Genomic DNA, 19,352 nt, shown 5'->3' on the forward strand with positions numbered 1-19,352 from the left:
CAAACTCCATCAAATATCAATAAAATCATTGTCAATACCAAATCTCTCAACCACTCCTGTAATCCTGTGAGGTTTACATTCAGAAAATAATTCAGTTAAAGTAAGAAAACAGGGGTGGTCCCAAGATCGGGCAGAGAGGAGAGAGAGAGAGAGAGAGAGAAAAAAAAGCGAATTTAAGACTAACATCTTCCAAAACACTGATAACCCTGGCATAGAGTTTTTAAAAACGCAGTTACTCGACACCCCAACGTGGATCCTACAGACCCCAGGAGATCCTCGGTCCCGCCGACCTACGACCGCCGGGACTGGAGGAGCCGTATTCTGGCCGCGAAAACAAGTTTGCCCCGCCGGGTCCGAGCCCAGGGGGTGGCCGCGACGTCAGCGCTCGTCGCCCCCGCCGCGGGGACCACGGCCCTACAAAGGGGCACGAACCCCCAAGTCCAAAAGGAGACGGCAGATGCCGCCGCCCTCCTCGACCGAGGCCGTCAGCCCCACCCCCACCCGCCGGGTTGACCCCCGCCCCTCGCCCCCCGCCCCCGCGGAGACCGCGGCGCTACCGCTCGCGCCGCCCCTCCCCCACCGCACAGCCAGCGCGAGCCTCCGCACCTCCCCCGCTCCGGCAGCCTCAGGTCCCGGAGACACCGCCCCCACACACCGGGCAGCCGCCGCGGAGCTCTATGGGGGCTGGAGTCCGCGAGGCGGCCTTTGTGCGCCTCAGAGGCGGAGCTGGGACTACTACTCCCACAATGCTTCGCGCCCGCCCCTGCGCCTTCGGCTTCCCGTCGCCCACAGACTACATTTCCCGACAGCCCTCGCGGCTCTCCCGCCCTCCCTCCCGAGACACGAGCCGAACTGGGCGTCAGGTCGGGGAGCGGGTCGGGTTCCCGCTCGCCGCCGCCGCCGCCCCCCGCAGCGACTCTCCCGCCTCTCCCACCGCGCCGGCCGCAGGAGCTGCATCGCCAACTCTGCTTGGCCGTGGAGCCGCCGGCCCGGGAGCACTGAGCCGGGGACGCAACGCGCCGAGCCCCCTCATCATCTCCAGCCGGGGCGACCCCTCTCGGGTCCGCCCTCGCTCTGTGCGGCCGCCGGAGCCCCCAGCCCTGAGCGGCTCGGTGTCCCGGCGCCCGCATCCCGGGCCCCTGCACTCCCGTAGCCGCCGCCCCCCACCCTGAACATGGACTCCGACTCTTGCGCCGCCGCCTTCCACCCGGAGGTGAGTGAGGGCTGCGTCCCGACCGCCCCTGACCACCCCCACTCCAGTCCTGCGCTCCCCGCAGCCGGACCCCCCGCCGGCCGAGCGCCGCCCTCCCCTCCCCCAGCCTTCCCTCGTCGCCCCCTTGGGCGCCCAACCCCGCCCCCCACTCGGGCCCGCGCCCGGTCCTCCCTGCTGGCCCTCGCTTCGGCGTCCCTACCGCGGGCGTCCGCGTCCTCCCGGCGCCCCTTCCCTCGGGCGCAGCACCCACCCCTCCCCGGCCTCGCGTAGCCCCGGGACCTGTCTGAGCCCCCGGCCCCTCCCCGCCGGCTTGGCTTACTCCTTCCCCGCCCCCGGGGACTCGGTCCCAGCCGCCGCCGCCTCGCGTTCCCGCTTCTCTTAGGAGCCCCCCTCCCCCCTCCCGGAGGGGCTCGCGGTCCCCCTCGGACAGGGACTCCGCTCCGCGCGCCCCCGCCTGTTCCCTTAATCCCCCGGGCCCGGTAGTCCGCGCCCCGCCCCCTGACTCCCGCGCGGCCCCCGCCCCCTCAGGCGCCGGGGGCCTAGACCTGCCGGGTCCCCACCCCCGCAAACACCCGAGTCGAGCCCCCCACCCGCGTTGCGCTCTCCTCCCCCTCCGGGGCCCCCGCCCCCCGGCCGCGGGCTTTCTCGCCCCGCCCCGACTCCCCCCCCCTTCCGGGGATCGGCCCTCGGTTCTCCCGGGCGGCCCCTCCGGCGCCCCCGCCTCAGCCCTCTCTCTCTCCGGAGGCCCGCGGGGCCGGGGTGCGGGTCCAGCCGCAGGCGGGTGGGGGAGGCGGCGCCGGGTGCGTTCGCCCGCGGCGCTGCCGCCTGAGGGGTTCGCGGGGCCCAGCAGCCCCGGACCCCGAATCTTGCCCGGCTTCCCGCGCCCCCTCCCCCGCGGGATGGGCCCCGCACCTTCCGGGGCCGAGTGTCGGCGGGGGGCGGCTTCCGCGGAGGGCGGGGATGGGGGCCGCACCGCCATCTGCTTTTCCTAAAGGCGGCTAGGCGGGCGGGGCGGGGGCGGGGGCGGCGCGGGTCCCTCCGCCCCGGGCCCGAGCGCGCCGCCGCCTTCCACTCCGCGTCCAGGACCCTGACCCACTTGTGCTTGTTCCCCGTCGAAATAAAAGTTCTCGCCGAGAGTTTGAGGGCCGAGGGCTGCGGCCCTCCGACCGCGGCCAGAGCGCGGGCGGTCAGTTCTTCCCGGGGGTGGGGGCAGGGTCTCTCCGACGCAGGAAATGCCGGGGACCGCTCCGAGGCCCGTGCTCCGCCAACCTGCGCGCCCCCCGGGGTCCGAGCGGCCGGGGGTGGGAGGCGGAGGTGGTCTGCTAGAACCAAGTTGAGAAAATAACAAGTGGAGTCCTTGGAAGGAAATCTGCGGGCAGCACGCCGGGTGCTGTGCCGCTTTCTTAGCCTTCGGTCCTGGGGAGGGGCTGGGCTGGCTCCAGGAACCCACCCCCCAATTTCCTGTCCCGCGTTCGCCCTTGCAGGGTAGTGGGATCTTGGGCCTTGGAAATGGTAGCTGAGTACTTAAGGATGGGGTTGGGGTGGGTGCTACGGTGCGTAAAGGAGACCTCAGTAGATATGCTAGTCGAATAAACCGAAATAAAGCAGAGTTGTTTTGCTTAGTAGCAAATAAGGGTTCTTTCTCCCGGAGCTGGCCTTTCTCAGGAGAAAAGCCCTTCTTGTTGAGGGCATTTCTAGATTGAATGGAGACAGACACATAAGCCAAAATCCTCTCGTATTTCATTTTCATCTTCAAGGTGTGAGTAAACCCAGCCCGAGCGTTTCTGGTTTATTTTTTGAGTCAGAGAACATTTGGGTGCTGGCTCCCTGGATGTTGGGTGCTGCAGCGGGGGGGGGGGGGGGGGGGGGGCGGGGGGGCGGAGTGTTAGAAAGTGTTAGGAGGAGGGGTCCACCCTCAGCCCTGGCTGGGGAGGGTCAGGTCTGAGTCAGCTTTGGACCAGGAGGAGTTGGTTTCTGAAATCACTTAAAGTGCTTGGATTACAGCTGCAGCTGGATTTTATTTTCAAAATGGAAAATCTGTAGCAAAAAAGTAGTTATGAGAGCTCCTGATAGGCCTGGAGACCCTGATAGATAATGTCAGAAAATGCCACAGGAGGACTAAGAAGTAGACTCTCGTACACGTTTTTATCTCCTCCCCAGTTTCCCGGTGTGCTTGGCATAACATCACAATACCCCTCTTTCAGCCTTCTGAGTGCAGTGTTATTTCTTGACCCAAACCTACCTTATCTTGTTTCTTAGAGTGTTTGTAAATGTAGCAGTGTATTTTCCAGTGCTTGACAATAAAAGCTCCAGCTGGCTTAGTTTTGTTTCTGCAATTCCACCTACAAGTGCCTACTCTCAAAAACACCCCGTTTTCTCGCCTGCTAACAGGAGTGCTCCCCCAGTTACAAGAGGCGCAGGACTGTGGAGGATTTCAACAAATTCTGCACCTTTGTCTTAGCCTATGCTGGCTACATTCCTTATCCAAAGGAGGTAATAGTGCTGCTGGCAGTGAAACCAGTGGCCCGTGGGGGTCCGGGAGGGGTGGTGCGTGGCAGGGGGGGACGACGTCAGAGAGCTGTCAGGTTGAAATCTTTCTTAAAAACTTAGCCCAGCTGGGAGGTGGTTCTTAAAAATCTGATAGAAAACGCAGGCTTGTCTAGAAATGATTTGATAAACTTTGAGTCTTGGTTTGCAGATGACACGTTTGACGTCCATCTGCTCTGAATTTCCAGCGCTCACTGAGTGCCTACAGTGGCCAGGCAGTGGTCTTGGCCCTTAGATATATGAGATGGGTGCTGTTGTTGATCCCATTTTACAGATGGGGACACTGGGGCACAGGCCTGGGGTTCAACCGGATGGTTAGGCCTCGTCTACACTGGCCTTCCTGGTGAGCAGCTCCCTGGTTGCTGTGTGCACCATATTACAGAATCTTCAGGGACTTGTGGCCAAAATCCCGTGCTTTAAGGGATTTTTTTTTTTCCTTGCTAAATAATGGGTAGAAGTGAGGACCGCTATTGTCATGGTGCTCAAACTTGTACAGGACTAGAAAGAAAGGAATATGATATTTCTAAGAGACCAAACCCCACCATTGGCTTATCATTTCTGTTGCTGTGTACGTGGATAAATGCATCCTTTGTGCCACACAGAATGTTGCTACTATTTGCAAATAAAATGCTTGAGTGGTCTGAAGGAGCCATAGGGATTAGCTCACTGCTTTGGGGCAGTAATTACCTAGTTTGATGTTGTAATATTTGGGGGTATCTCCAGTTTTTAGGAAGAGTGCCAGGAAATTCTCAAAACTAATTTAAGTTTGTTTAATTAAAAAAAAAATACACCCCTTGGGAGGGCAAATGGAAGGGAGATTTTACAATCCGGGAAAGATAAGGGGGGATCAGAGGGTGTTCTTGGCAGCTTTCTAGATATTTACTGGGCATCAAATGAGTTCCTGGGTCTGGGACAGGGGCTGAGGGCTCAGCAAGGGAAGGTTTTCCTCCTGGTGGGTTAACATTCTATCTGGAAGGTCACAGTAAAGTACTCATGACACCATTCCTAAAGAGTACTGCTTACGAGAGCCGAGAAGGTCATGGTTCTGATAGCCCTCGTCTGTAGGCCTGACTGGCTGAGCGCGCCTAGGGAAGCTCTGCTCGGGGCCAGCTCTCGTTGCTGGGGACTGGTCACAACATTCAGCCTCGGCTACCTGTGCCTCTGTCCTTTCAGGAACTCCCTTTGAGGAGCAGCCCCAGCCCTGCCAACAGCACCGCGGGCACCATTGACAGTGATGGCTGGGACGCTGGCTTCACTGACATTGCGTCCGCGGTGCCCCTGCCAGTCTCTGACCGCTGCTTTGGCCACCTGCAGCCCACCCTCCTGCAGCGAGCCAAGCCCAGTAACTTCCTGCTGGACAGAAAGAAGACAGACAAGCTGAAGAAGAAGAAGAAGAGGAAGCGAAGGGACAGTGACGTGCCTGTGAAGGAGGGGTACATGGGGAGCCTGTTGAAGCTGGAAGCCGCTGATGCCTACGTGGAGACCCCCACGAGTCCCACCCTGCAGGATATCCCCCAGCCTCCTGGAGACCCCTGCTCGGGCTGGGACTCCGATACTCCTTCTAGTGGATCTTGTGTCACTGTGTCACCTGATCAGGTCAAAGAAATAAAAACTGAAGGCAAACGGACTATTGTCCGGCAGGGGAAGCAGGTGGTGTTCCGGGACGAGGACAGCACTGGCAACGATGAGGACATAATGGTGGACTCTGGTGAGTGGCCCCTGCCGGACTGCCGTGCTTGTGGCTGGGGGTCCCGAGAGCGGCCCCTTCCCTGGAGTGTGACAGGAGAGTGTGCCCCACTGCCCCTAGGGAGGAAGGTATCAAAAGGTGGACTGAGATGTTTAGGAAGGGCTGATTGCGGCTAGAAACAGCTGAGATTCCAGGACAGGCCTCAAAATATAAAAATAAATAGAGCTTCTAAGTAAACATCTCCTGGTTAACTCCTGGTGGCACACATTTCGGTGTCCTTTGTCGTGCATTTACTGCACTCTTGGAGAGGGAAGGACTGCCCTGCCCTTCAGTGTGTGTGTGTGTGTTGAGGACCAGGCTTCTCTGCAGCTCAGCTGCTCTGCCTCCCATCCTCCCCATCCCCCCGTCCCCTGCCATGGGCTGGGGGGCGGGACCCCACTGGGGAGGGAGTGCAGAAGTGTTTTCTCTCCTCTTACACGTGTCTCCCTTCAGATGACGACTCCTGGGACCTTGTCACCTGCTTCTGCATGAAGCCGTTTGCTGGCCGCCCTATGATAGAGTGCAACGAATGCCATACCTGGATTCACCTGTCCTGTGCGAAAATACGGAAATCCAACGTTCCGGAAGTGTTTGTCTGCCAAAAGTGCCGGGACTCCAAGTTTGACATCCGCCGCTCCAACCGTTCTCGAATGGGCTCGCGGAAACTGTTTCTGGACTGACTGTTGGTGAGCGAGGAGAGCATGGGCGAGGAATCGGAAAGGAAGAGGGGCCTTTTGGTCCCTCTCTTAGTTGAGCACAGAACTCTCAGCTCTGGTGCGGGCAGACCCCTGCCATTCAGGTGCCTAAGCGAAAGGACAGGCTGTCCAAGGTATAACCTGTATATAGCCAGTGACTGAATAAAATCCTCGTTGGCCAAAGCTGCTGCTAGAGCTGTGTTCTCTGCAGTGGAGGTGGGCTACTCACCCAAGTACAGGGGCCTCTGTTCGGCTGAAAGTGAGGGTGCGTGGTAGTTGTGAATTCTTGCTGTCATTGTTAACGAACTCCCGCCGGCTGGAACCAGTGCTAGCTGTTTTCCTGCTTCCGCTGGCTTGGGAGAGGAGATGTTCAGTTTCCCAGGCCTGTTAATGAACAGCCATATGTGTAAGCTTTTCCTTAAGTGTAAGTCTTTGACCTAAGTGTCTGTACAGCAACCATCGAGCTGCCCCTACCTTTGTGGCCTGCCCTCTCCCTGCCTGGCTGCTGCCTGTCCATCCCTGCGGGCTGCCAGCTGGAGTCCTCTGGTCTCACCCTTGAGAGGAGCCCCAGGGTGGCGGCTAGCTAGTGATCCCTCGGTCTCCTTCTGTTTGTTAAAAGGGACAGTATGTGGCCACTTCTTGGTGGAAAAGGGGTTGGTTGGGGGTTGAGGTGGCCCGTGTTCATAACTCAGTTTCCTGTTTTGCACGATGTAAAAAACCTGTCTTTTTGCACGATATAGCCAAAAGTATTGGCAGATTTCTGCCGGGGTGCCCTTTCCAGTTGGTGTATGAGGTCCTAGGGGTGCCCAGGCGAGCTGTTTTCAAGCGAGAGGGCGCTTGGATTTTGTCCTCCTCTCTTTCCCTCACCTTGTTCCAGTAGCAACGTAACGGTTAGGCAGTCACGGGAATGGCTTTCCTCTACATCATGAGGAAGAAGAAACTCGAGGGGAAGGCCTCTCCTGTGGTTGGTTCTTAGGATGCCCTCATACAGGCTGGCCTGCTGGTTTCACGGGGCAAGGTTAGAATTTGAAGCCTTTTTTGTTTGTTTGTTTAAAATTGGCGAGTAAGCGATAAGGTAACGTTGGCCTCCAGGAATATACCACTGAACTGTGCAGACTTCCTTAGATCTGAACTGGGACCCTGGGCTGGGGAGCTTCCCGTGCAGGCCAGCTCTGGAGAAGCCCAGGAGTTTGTGCCTGCATCTCCCACGGGGCTCTGTCCGAGGGCCGCTGGTGGCTCTGGGGCCCGCAGGGACAGGAAGGCTCCCACTTTCTCCAGAGCTGACAGTGTTCTTTAGCAGTTCAAATGCTCTTCTCAAAAATTTTTCTTTTTTTTTTTTTGGTAAGTGGACGGGTGTGTTTTCATACACATTGTTTCTTGTGAAGCATGAAAAGGGAAGAATGCCCAAGTTGGTCATATTTATTTACAGCAGGGTGGACCCCCAGTCTCTCTGTTGGGGTCTTCATGTGGCATCCTCGTGTCGGGCCCCCCGGGGGACTCTGTTCACGTTCTCTCCCTGAGGCACAAAGGGGGCTGGAACTCGAAGTGGCTGAGTTCTGCGCTAGTATCGTTCATGCTTCACCAGCCAGCTGCTTTTTGTTTTGTTTTGTTTTTAATTCTGTTGCTTATATTAACACAGAAATAGAGAGAAATAGTTTCTGAAACCCAGTTTATCGTGAAGATCCCCAAGGGAGAAGTTCTGCTGTAGAGAAAAATAGTAAGAAACGGGCTTAGAAACCACCTTCTCCCCAGACAGCTGTCTGGCTCTGCTGAGGGCAAACGTCCAGGAAAAGTTGGAGAGGAATTTGCCAAAGATCTGCCCCATGACATTGCCTGTCCAGTGTCTTCACCATGAGAATAGCCAAAGTTCCAAAGTTTTTTTCTTTTTTAAAAAAACTCCACGAAGTTTTAAAAGTGCATTTAAGAATATGTGTGATTTTAGCGTGGAACTGCCAGGCCTGGCGATCGCTGTATTGCCTTTCGAAGGTTTGATACCTGGTGATGCCTCTGGAAGGTACTTGATAGTCATTTCGATCTGTTTCCTTCATTTCCTTTTTGTTCTATTAACAGATCTATCCCTGTGGGTGGTGTCTAGGAAGTCAGGACACCTTGGTTTTTGTGTTAGCTTGAGCTGGGCAGCTGCAATCAGCTTTATGCAAATTAGGCGTGGCCCGTCTAGGGGCTCCTGGTTGGTGGCTAATAAAGTGAGAGGAGGGAAAGATGTCACCCCAAGAGCAAGCCCCTCTCATTGGCATTGGCCAGGCCAGACACTTAACATCGTTTACATGGTTCTGTGTAATTATAAAGTTTATGTGTATAAAGCGAAGCTGTTTCTGTGAAACTGTATATTTTGTAAATAAATATATTGCTACTTTGAGGTTCATGCCTAGCTCCAGGTGTTTGTTTTCTCTGGGGAGGACAGTGGTGTTTCTGCTCTCTTCCTCACCTCCCCCAAACCATGCTGACTATAGACTTGGGGAGATAAAGGCTGAGTTCATGGTTTACAGGATGAAGCGTGCTCACAACCCTAAATGTACTTTTCTAGTAGGTTCTCCAGGATCAAACCACAGTATGAATAGACACGAATAGCTTTCACAGTTTCATCATGCTGTGAATTAGCTTAAGCCCCAATGAGTGGTTACCTGCTTTGTTAAAAGCAGCCTCCTCTGAGGTTCTGCAAGCAGATTTGCAATCTCCCAGGGGTGCTCATTCTGCCCCTTTACACTTGGGGGTCCCATCGCCTGTGCTTTTTCTGTCACTCAGCTGTGTTTGCCCACCTCTAATCTGGGACCCACTAGTAGTCAACTAGTACTTCCTTTCGAGCAGCCAAAATCTACGCATCAACATCTCTTAGAATCTTGGAAATACTGGCCAGGTTGGGTAGTGAGCCCTTCTCTGGTTTCCAGGTGTCCAAGGCGGTTGGTGGGTGTGTCTTGGCTCCTCAAAGCAAGGCGGTGAGGGCCTCGGGCTTTCGAGAACGGGTGGAGCTCGCACCGGCGGCGCTTTTGGGGTGTCGGGCAGGGGCTTTCTCTGGGACCACCCCTTGTCTTGGTACCCCGGAGCCCACCTGACTCGGGCGATGCGGGTCACACGGAGCGCGAGAGGAGGTGACCCTGCAGCAGAGCGGAGGCAGGCTCGCCTCCACCTTCCGGCGGCCCCGCCCCGTGTCAGGCCCCGCCCCGCCCGCAGGCCCGGCCTTGCCCCGCAGGCCCCGCCCCGCTCGCTGGCCCCGCCCCGGTCCGCAGGCCGGCCTAGCCCCGCTGGCCCCGCCCCGCCCGCTGGCCTGGCCCCGCCCCGCGGGCTCGCCGCCGCCATCTTTGTTAGGGGCAGCTGGGCCTGGCGTTTGGAGATGCCGAAGTCGTGCGCGGCCCGGCAGTGCTGCAACCGCTACAGCAGCCGCAGGAAGCAGCTCACCTTCCACCGGTGAGGGGCGGGGGCGCCGTGGGGCGCGGGGGCCCGGCTGCCGACAAGCTTGGCCCGGCCGAGCGGCCGCGGCGCTCGCCGGAGCCCTAGGCCTGGCGCGCCGGGCGGGGACGCCAGGGCCGCTGCCCGGCCGCCGGGGAGGCCCGAGGGCGTGCAGCCGGGCCCTTCGCCGAGGGGCCGGCGGCCTGGGGACAGGCAGGGTGACCGGAGGCCCGGCGCCGCCTTGGCCGGTCTGGGCGCGTGGGGAGACAGTCGGAGAGGCTGAGCAACCTGCTGAAGGGGCACAGCCTCCCAGGCGGTTGGTCGGGGCGGTAGCGTGCAGAGGAGGCCGTGGTGGGCGGGCCCTAGCACCCTCTGACCCTCTGCAGTTCTTGGGGATGTCGCCCCCCCCTCCCCCCGGTCCCCGGGACTTGATCTTGTTCACAGATGCAGCCTGGAACGTAGCAGGTGCTCAGTGCGTACTGGCTGAATGCCTTTCCGAATGAATGAGCGATGGTGACGTCCGTGGGTTTCCCTGCCATGAGCTGGCCGGTCTGCTTAGCCCTGGCCAGGCCTCCTGTCAGGAAGCAGGAGGGGAGTGGAGGAATGAGAAAGTTCCAGGGTGCGGGGGAGGGGGGGAGCGGGGCCGTCCGTTCTGATTTGCGAGAAGTTTTGGAGGCTGACTTCGCATTCCCAGCACTCTCTTAGTGTGCTGATCCTGGTGCTTACCGGGTCCCTGACCCGGAGAGCTCAGGTTCCAGCTACTGCCCCTTACAGCACGACCCCCAAGGCCAGCTGCACTGTCTCCACTGCCCCTCTCATCACCATTTTCCTTCTCAAAGTGAATGTTTTTATTGAAGTATAAGACCTACAGAAAAGCTCACAAACTCTAAGTCCACAGCCCAGCCCATTCTGCAAAGCCAACGCTTGTGTGATTGCTGTGAATCCGAACGTCACCAGCCCCTAGGGAACCCCTTCTGTACCCCCTTTCAGCCCCTTGTTCCCTCTCATCCCCAAGGGTGACTGGATCCAACATCTGCCAGAGTGGGGTGCTTTGGCCTGTGTTGGACTTGCATGCGGAGTCCAGGACCACAGTGTGTTCTGTGTCTTCTCACCACTGTGAGTCACCTGCGTGTCCTTCCTCCCCATCTCTCCAGGTGCTCCGCTGAATGGATATACCAGAACCACTTGTTCTACAATTAAAGGGCATTTGGGTGCCCCCGTATTTTGGGCATTACAAGCACGTGGCTGTGGACAGTTTTGCTGGGACAAGTCTTCCTGTGCATGTGTCTCTGTTCGTTTCGGTTGGGCACATCTCAGGAGTGGAGTTGCCTCTGGCTCCCTCTGGAACTCATTCCCCCCCATCAGACTCTGGCCCCTGCTGCTCCCACAAAAGAGCTCTGCCTGGTCCCTGGTGGCCCCTCTCACTGCTGGTCCATCCTCATCTGAAGCGACCTCTCTGTAGCATTTGGCACAGCTGACCACTGACCTCTTGTGACACTCTCCCACTTGGCTTCTAGGGCCCGCCTTGACCTCTTCCTCTGCCGCAGTGTCCCTTCTCGGTCTCCTTAGCCGGATCCTCCTCGTTTCCAATGCTTGCCTTCGAGCCCTTTGGGTGAGGGCCATGGCCTTGTCTCCTCCCATCCACACTCACTCCCCTGGTCTCCAACGTCACCCAGGCTTTACCACCCTTCACACAGGGGTGGCCCCCACGCTGACATCTCCTGACACGTGTCCCCTGCCACTCCACTTCAGCACTTGGACACGTAAAAGGCTCCTCAAATTTAACATATAGAACCAAAGTTCTGACCCCCCGACCTGCTTCTCCTACAGTGTCTCCCCTCCCATCTTAATACGTGAAACTCCTTCCTTCTCTTTGTTTTGTGGCTCACAGGCAAACCTTATTACACAGCTTTCAAAATACATCCCAGGTTGGCCTGCTCATGACCTCCCCCCTGCCCCGGACGCCCCGGTCCCAGCCACCAGGTGCCTTCCCTCCTCACTCACCCCCTGCCCAGAGCTTCCAGGTACTGCCCATCTGCCCGAGGGCCGCCTCCTGAGGTCCTCACCCCTCCTCTTGCTCCGGCCCTCTCAGCCCAAGCTGCCTCTGACCGTGCCCCCAACGTGCTGGGCACCTCTGTCCCAGTGCCTTTGCTCTTGCTCTTCCTTCTGATACCCACATGGCTCGCTCTCCTGCTTCCTGCGGCCTCTGCTCAAATGTCACCTCTCGGGAGCCCTTCCTGACCACTGCCTACTCTTTATTCCTACGCAGTCTATGTCTGTTTGGCTTATCGTCTGTTTTCCTGTTCTAGAATGTAGGCTCATGAGGGTGGGATGTACTCATTCTTCCTTCCCAGTGCCAGGGTCAGGGCCTGCACACGCAGACTCCCCAAGGCACTAACAGGCTTACAAAGTATACCTTCAGAAGATTTTCTGGCCACATTTGGGGCCCCACATTGCCTACTAAGGATGCTGTAAACAGGCATGACAGAAGCTTCCAGAAATTGGATGTGGTTTAGGTCATAGAGTGAGGTCACTGAATTTTCCAAGCCGTCCAGGAAAATGCCATGTGGTGTTTTCAGAATTCCTCAAAACTCTGCAGTGCAGACTTGAGCCTTGCAAATTCCTTCACGTCTCCATCCTTTGCCTCCCAGGTTCCCGTTCAGCCGCCCGGAGCTGCTGAAGGAATGGGTGCTGAACATTGGCCGGGGCAACTTCAAGCCCAAGCAGCACACGGTCATCTGCTCCGAGCACTTCCGACCCGAGTGCTTTAGCGCCTTTGGAAACCGCAAAAACCTGAAGCTGAATGCCGTGCCCACGGTGTTCGCCTTCCAGGACGCCACGCAGGTGAGCCAAGCACTGCCTCTAATGTCTTCCGATCCAGCCTGCAGGGGTGCAGCCAGCAGTTGGGGTGGGCGTGCTGTTGGCAGGGACAGCAGAGGCCGAGGCTGAGAAGTGTGGCATGGGCAGCGCCGTCAAGCCCCTGGGGTTCAGGGCCCAGCTGCCCTGCTGGCCACAACCTTTGCTGTAGGTAATTTGCAATTTAAAGCCCCTTTATTTTTTATTTTTATTATTTAAAAAGATTTTATTTATTTGAGAGCTAGAGCGAGTGAGAGCAAGAGCGCACAAGCCAGGGGAGCGGCAGAGGGCGGGGGAGAAACAGGCTACCCGCTGAGCAAGGAGCCCAGCACGGGACTCGATCCCAGGACCCCGGGATCATGACCTGAGCTGAAGGCAGACACTTAATGACTGAGCCACCTAGGCGCCCACACACATTTCATTTTTGCTGGGCGTCGCGTGGTTTGATGCACAGCGAAGACCTTCCCAGTGGAAGGTGGCGGCTGTGTTGCATTCAGACTCTGTCGTTTTCTTCCAAGTAGGCAGCTGGGGCCAGGAGCTGCGGTCAGGAAGCCGGGGCCTATGCTGCTGGCCCGCATCAGGTGCCACCCGGGAGCTCTGGCTGGGGTGTGGGAAGCTGATGCGGGGGAGGGCTGGAGGGAGGGCAGCAAGACGGAAGGGATTCGGGCCGCTGTCAGACAGCGTCAGCTCTGGCTGGTTGGAGGGTTGCAGGGGCTGGATGGCGACAGGCTGGGAGAGGCTGTGGTTTGTTGGGTGAAGTGAGTGGGGGACCTGGCTTTGGAGCCTGTGGTGTCACGGGCAGGTGGTGGCCTGAGCTAAGGGTGGGTGTGGTTGTGAGAGTGGATGGCCTTCGCAGACCCAGTGCACTGAGGGTATGGTGGTTGGGGAGGGCCGAGCTTGCTGAGTCCCTGGGGGATGGGGTTTCCTGGTTGTCTGTTTGGCCCCGTGCATCTGGAGTTCGATTTCCCAGCAGGACGTTGGAGTGGCCGCGGCTCTGCGGGGCGGGACGTGCAGGTTTGGCTCAGGAGAGAGCTCACAGACAGTTGGACGTTGAGGCCATGAGGGGGATTATCTTGAATTTCATAAATCCCGAGGGTGTACTGAGTCCCAGAGTGCGGGTGTCACACCGGCACCTCTCTGAAGCTGGAAGGCGGAGTGGTGGTGGAGCGAACGCAAGGCCAGCCCTTACCTGTGCCGGCCGATTGCCCTGGCAGCGAGAGGGACGGCGGCTACAGGGGTGAGGAAGCACGAGCGCCTGTGCCCAGCAGGCCCTGCGTCGGGGCACCTGCCCCCCGTCCGAACCTCGTGCATCTCTGCAGGCTCTCGGCCTGCCCTTCTTCAAGGCCCTGTTCACATCCCCTGGAGGAGGGACCCCCGACCGCTGTCCGTCGTCCCCCCGGCTAGCCTCCCCGCCTCGTGCTGGCTGTCCGGCTTCTTGAACGGGGCCGCGCTGGTTCGCTCTGGGACGGCTGCTGTCTTTGGTCAGCTCCCTGAGGACAGGGGCTTGTTTCACGGCTTTACTCCCCACACCGAGAAGGTTCTGTTATTGTCGACATGGAAGGCCTTTGATTTTTAGTTGGTATATATTTGATTTTTGTTGTGGTCAGAGCACTTAACGTGAGATCTAGCCTCTTGACAAACTTCCGAGTGTACGGTACGTGGTTAACTACGGGCACGAGCCTGTGCGGCGGGGTCTGGAACCTCGTCGTCCTGCTGCACAGAGACCGTGCCCTCTGCTTAGCCCCCTCCTCTGTCCACGCCCGTTGCTAGTGGAGCTTGATGGCGTCTCACGCGTTCGTGGTGAGATGTGAGTGAGATTAGTAACACCGTGGGGGGATGTCTGCGAGCCTGCTTCCGGGCGGGCCAGGAGCTAGGGGTGGGCGCCCCTGGTTCTGGCCCCGTGGCCGGGGGCTCAGCTCTGGGGACGCCTGGGCACCGGCCGCAGGCCCTAAGTCGTATGTTCTCTCCTACGTGGCTGCCACTCCTTGAGCCAAATTTGAGTCACCTCCTACGTGCCTAGAATGTCATGTCCTGAGGGCGCACATAGGTATTAGGTCCCTGGCTTCCCAGGGCCTATTCATGGGCCTTTGACCTAAGGTTTGGGGACAGCTTTGGGGAGAGTGAGTCAGTGGGTGGTGACGAGAGCTGGGCTGGGGTCAGAGCCCTGTTTGGCTCAACAGTGGGATTGGAGGTGCACGAGGCCGGGCTCCTGGCGGGGGTTCTCGGGGTGACCTGCTCCACCCCTGGGGAGCCTGTGGACAGTGCTCTGTGTCTTGCAGTTGGTGAGGGAGAAGGCAGACCCGGCCGGCGGGGGTGCAAATGCGGACTCTCACCGGGAGGAGGTGAGTGTGCGGCGCCTGCCCGACTGGCCTGCGAGGCTTTGTCCTGCTCTCCCCACAAATCGGGGTTTAGGATTCTGTGTTTGCCTGGAGAAGGGAAAGCAGAGCCTCCCGTGTCTCCTCACTGTTTAATCCCAAGCCGTCCAAGTTGGTTGGGGGTCTGGCTCGTGCCCAATTTCTAAGGGTCTGATCCCGGGCCCGGGAGGGGCAAGCTGGCCGTTTCTGCTGGTCCCCTGGCCGTGGCCACCGCTGGGAGAGCGGGAAGGATTCCTGGTGGGCTGCCTGCTTCTGCCCTGCTGTCCCCAGGTCTTCCCTGAGGCGGGGTCCGCGGAGTGCGGCCTGGGGAGAAGGATGGACAGTGCCCTCGAAGCGCTGCCCCCGAACGCTGGCGGCCCCATAGAACAGGTAAGGCCCGGGGCCGGAGGCGGCAGGGGGATGGTTGGTCTCCGCACAAGGGGATTCGCTTCAAACAAAATGAAGCAAACTGGTGCCCAAGCCCCGAGCACCGTGGCACGTGGCCCTGATTTCAGGAGCACTGAAGCGGGAAGCGAGGGCCGTGCCTCCCTCGGCCCCCACCTGCCCTGTCGCGCGGTGGCAGCTGTGCTCGGCCCTGGCTCTGCTTCGCCCTCACTCGCCTCTGTCCTCAGGTCTTGCCGCAGAGGGTGCCGGGAACCCAGGCCCCCGGTCAGCCGGCCAGCCGCACACAGCCGTCCGATCACAGCTACGCCCTTTTGGACTTGGATGCCCTAAAAAAAAAACTCTTCCTGACTCTGAAGGAAAATGAAAAGCTCCGAAAGCGCTTGAAGGCCCAGAGGCTGGTGATACAGAGGATGTCCAGCCGCCTCCGCGCGCACAGAGCGGGGCAGCCGGGCCTCCAGGCCGGGCCGTGGCCGGAGCAGCAGAGCTGAGCGGGTCGGCCAGGCTTTCTCGTCCGAGCCTCCGGGAGCTGGGGCAGCGGCTCGGGGGCTCCGGCCGTGGACCCTGCAGTCCCGCCGCTGACATGCGGAGTGACCGCGACAGGCCGGGCGCACCACCGGCCACCTCAGGGCAAGTGTGGCCGCGTCAGCCCGGGACGGGACGGAACCGTGAGCGAGACGAACCCGGTCCTCCTGGAGGTGACCGTGCCGGCTGTCCTTTCAACGCAAGCTGGGTGGGGGTCTTCAGACCGCAGCGTGAGGCGGCGTCCCGAGCCGGGGTGGCGGGCGCTCCCCGGTGGGGAGTGCGTTTCCTTGAGAGGCGGCCGGGCCCAGGAAGGACACGAGAGGGGTGACGGCGGAGCCAAGGCAGCAGGAGTGGTCGCTGCACCGTCTGGACAGCGGGCGCTGAGTGGCTGAGGCCGCCTCGGTTCTAGGCCTCCTTTCCGGCTGGGTGAGCGGCCGGCGGAATAAAGTGTCTTCCTGCGCTGCGGGGCTTCCTCCTTTACTTAAACACGAGCGCAGGCGCCCGCTTCTCGAGAGCGCGGTACATCATTTGCTTTTACAAAAGACCCACGTTAGCGCCTGCTTTCCCTAAGCTGAAGAAATTTGAAGAGGATTTTCACTTTTGGGACAAAAGGCGTAAAGCGAGAGAAGCAATCGGGGTGGGTTTTGCAGCGGCTGTGAGCCTCCGGGCTTCAGCTCGATTTTATGCAGCCATTGGTAAGATGTGTCCTCAGTGATCCGAAAAACCTGAGAGGTGATTTTTTGGATCTGGGAACACTCAAACCAAAGTAGCCCATCTCCGGGAAAACAGGGATCCTAGCCAAAGTCCTCTCCTGGCTCCGGACTTTGTTTCTCAGGCAGAGGCCTAATGTGGAAAACTGAACCACGGCTTCAAGTTCAGCCTCACAGTGAAAAACGTGGTTTCAGTAGTGAAGGCCAGAGGATGGAACGAGGGCGTGAGGAGGGCACTTATGTCTTCTGCTCAGCCCTGACCATGAACATTACAGATGCACTGAAACACCGTCCCCAGTTTTCAGGAAAGGTTTATTGTGATAAGAGAGTGCCTCTGTACAGTCCGTTTCAGACAAAATTAAGAGAATCGGTGCCTCAAAGAGCCACCTGCCGTGGAGGGAACACATGGCTGCGTCCAAAGTCAGAGAGTTCACGCCACGCTTATTGCACGATTTACATTCAGAGCAGCAGCTCGGAGAAAAACTTTTTAAAATGGAGATAAATATTACAGAATTGGACAACCTGAACTGTTTTGAAAACTGGAGGAAGGGGGTATTAGCGATTACTCCGAAACCACCACCAGGAGCGAAGCCTGATTTTAGCAATAGCTGGGGGGGGAGGGGGGGAGGAGCTGTCAGGACCACCACGAGCCAGGGCCTCTTGGCTCGTCGGGGACTTGAAGTCAACAGACCGGGCTGCTCAGGAGCATCCTGGCTCCTGAAATGTTCTGCATCCACAAAAGAGGCAAGTGAAGGAAGAGGGTCTTGCGAGCAGACAGGAGAGTCCCTGGGTGTAGGGAGTTGGGCGGGAGGGGGTGTGAGAGCAGCAGCGCCACCTGCTGGCCGCGGACGTGAGAGCAAGCGAAGCTCCGGCTGGCCTCGCTCTCCCAGCGCTGGGGGATTTGGCAAGTACCTGAGCCAGGGTCCTTTCAGTCCCCGCCCCATGCTTCCCCTCTCCTCCAAGCCTCTCTCTGTTCCTGTGCTGGGGGGGGGGGGGCAGAGGCAGGGGGGCGGGCTGTGAGGGACGTGGCTTAGCTCGCATCTGTCTTTTGCCACAAGGACACAGGTGGCTCCTGGGAGGGAGTAACCTGTGACAGGGCTGGGCCCTGGGACTGGGGGTTATACCACTCTGTCCCAAGCCATGTGCCAGTGGAATGATTCGAGAAGTTCTGGGAGGCGGGGGGAAAAAAGACACTAATTTCCAAAACCATTCGTTCTCAGATAAAAAGCAGATTTATAAACCCACACAATCCTCTCCAGATCCACTGAATAATATTTCAGCAGGAAAAAGTGGTTTTTGGGAAGCTGACCGAACAGATGCTCACTTGTTCTGGAGACCTCTGCTCACGAGAACAACTTCCTTCCTTTCCATTTTGTTTTCCATGCTCAGTGTGGATTTTAGGAATAGTTCACAGTCCTATGTGTGAGGGCAGGGTGTTCCATCAACACCTCGAGACAGACCGAGCGCTACTGGGTGGCTGCAGTCAGCACATGGGCTCAGGAGCCCAGGGGGCCGGGGCCCAGGGCCCTTCCCTCCAGGGACATGATCCTTGGGAAAACAGCCACGGGCCGTGCTGCGGTTCTGGTCCAGGTGGGGCTGCCTCAGTCCTACCTACAGCACCCGTGAAAGTGGGTTGTCTGTGTCCCTCCACATAATTGATATGGTACCACCTTCTACAGGAATAATATAAAATAAACACATCTGATGTCTGGGTTTTTTCCCTGCTTCTGAATTTGTAGACTCCTAGGAAAGGATTTTTTGCAGCCTCTTGTAAATCTGGTGTCTCAAGCAGTTTATCCATCTGTATCGATCCTGTGAGCTGTGAAAGACAAGACACACCGAATGTATCAAAAGGCAACCGTTTCCATGCCCTTCTTCCCCAGAAGGGGTTCAGCCATCACCTGACCAGCAGCACAGTACAAGCTGTGGAGAATCAGATGGTTCTGGAACACACAGGAGCAGCTGGGTTTGCTTCCGGCCCAGCCACCCAAACTGCAGTTTTCAAGCAAAGAGCTCACTGGTGTTCCACCCGGGAAGGTGGCTGTCACTCCACACTCTGATGTCCCCGGTCCCCACCAGTGGCTGAGGGCCTCCCCCTGGTCCGTGCACAGGGCAGGCGACGGCAAAGGGGCAGACTCACACTGCTTTGGTATCCTAAGTGCCTCGTTGTCCAGCGCCATCACCTGGTGCAGGACGCCTCGGAACTGGTAAAGCACTTTCAGGTTCTTCTCCTCACCTACGCACGGGTCGTAGAACCCGGGCAGCCCTGCCTGTAACAAACACAGTCTCAATCCCTGCGAGCGGAGACCGTTGGTCAAGCCTAGCGCCACTGCTGTCGGCCGCCACCTGGGGGTCAGCGTGGAAGGGCCTCGACGTTCCCTCAGGAGCCGCCCACGAAAGGTGCACACTGTGGAGCTGAGAAGGCCAGAGAGTTGCCTCTCAGTCCTAGGCTTCCCTCGCAGTACAGCCCCCACCTCCCGGAGTCTCCCAGAGACCCGTCTTCACAGCAGCCCCGGCAGGACTCCTGACAGACCTAGGTCCTGGGCCTGCGCCCATCTTCATTCTAGTTTGCCTTTACCGTCCCCACCCCTGGCTCCAGCACGAGCTTCCAACGTGCTACAGATCTCATACTCTTTCTAGAACAAGGCAAGGAATAAGGAGAATGTAAGCTCCACGAAGACAGGATGTGTGTTTTGTTCGCCGCTCTAGCTGGCACACAGTAGGTGCACAGGAAATCCTTGCTGAGGGAACGGGTGACGTGAACAGCTCCGGCGTGAATCGAACTTGGGTGCTGGGTGGCACGCCACCCAGCCAGCGCCGCGCCGCGAGGGGGTTCCACCGCGATGAAATGGCCATCCCGAGGGGCCAGCCGCCCCCACCCCCCACAGGCCTGTAGTGTCTGAATCCCGCGGGCAGGCG

The 19,352-nt window shown here is 58.6% G+C and overlaps 3 protein-coding genes across 5 annotated transcripts in view; 2 read left to right on the top strand and 1 right to left on the bottom strand.

Moving 5' to 3' along the window:
- The first annotated feature begins 825 nt into the window (after nt 1-825).
- Nucleotides 826-8,564, top strand: PHF13 (PHD finger protein 13). Its single transcript, XM_026519944.4, has 4 exons — nt 826-1,213; nt 3,605-3,706; nt 4,934-5,468; nt 5,940-8,564. Exons 1-4 carry the CDS (start codon nt 1,175-1,177, stop codon nt 6,164-6,166), a joined length of 903 nt encoding a protein of 300 aa, XP_026375729.1. The 5' UTR covers nt 826-1,174; the 3' UTR covers nt 6,167-8,564.
- Nucleotides 8,565-9,472: 908 nt separating this feature from the next.
- Nucleotides 9,473-16,184, top strand: THAP3 (THAP domain containing 3). Of its 2 annotated transcripts, XM_026519942.4 has the most exons (6): nt 9,479-9,604; nt 12,238-12,430; nt 12,964-13,023; nt 14,722-14,784; nt 15,088-15,186; nt 15,429-16,184. In XM_026519942.4, exons 1-6 carry the CDS (start codon nt 9,531-9,533, stop codon nt 15,687-15,689), a joined length of 750 nt encoding a protein of 249 aa, XP_026375727.2. In that variant the 5' UTR covers nt 9,479-9,530; the 3' UTR covers nt 15,690-16,184. The 2 variants fall into 2 exon arrangements, with proteins under 2 accessions (XP_026375728.2, XP_026375727.2); XM_026519943.4 differs by lacking the exon at nt 12,964-13,023 and having other exon boundaries at nt 9,473-9,604.
- Nucleotides 16,185-16,726: 542 nt separating this feature from the next.
- Nucleotides 16,727-19,352, bottom strand: part of DNAJC11 (DnaJ heat shock protein family (Hsp40) member C11) — a 73,938-nt gene continuing 71,312 nt past the window's right edge. The window contains exons 15-16 of one of the 2 annotated variants that reach the window (XM_026519941.4): nt 18,574-18,703; nt 16,727-18,252 (exon numbers count right to left, since the gene is read on the bottom strand). In XM_026519941.4, the coding sequence (XP_026375726.2) occupies nt 18,227-18,252; nt 18,574-18,703 (156 nt within the window). In that variant the 3' untranslated portion in view covers nt 16,727-18,226. Of the gene's footprint in view, nt 18,704-19,352 lie in introns of both variants that reach the window. The other variant, XM_057305177.1, reaches the window with a different exon arrangement.

This window comes from Ursus arctos, unplaced genomic scaffold, assembly GCF_023065955.2.
Source record: "Ursus arctos isolate Adak ecotype North America unplaced genomic scaffold, UrsArc2.0 scaffold_32, whole genome shotgun sequence".
In the NCBI taxonomy this organism is placed as follows: Eukaryota; Metazoa; Chordata; class Mammalia; order Carnivora; family Ursidae; genus Ursus; species Ursus arctos.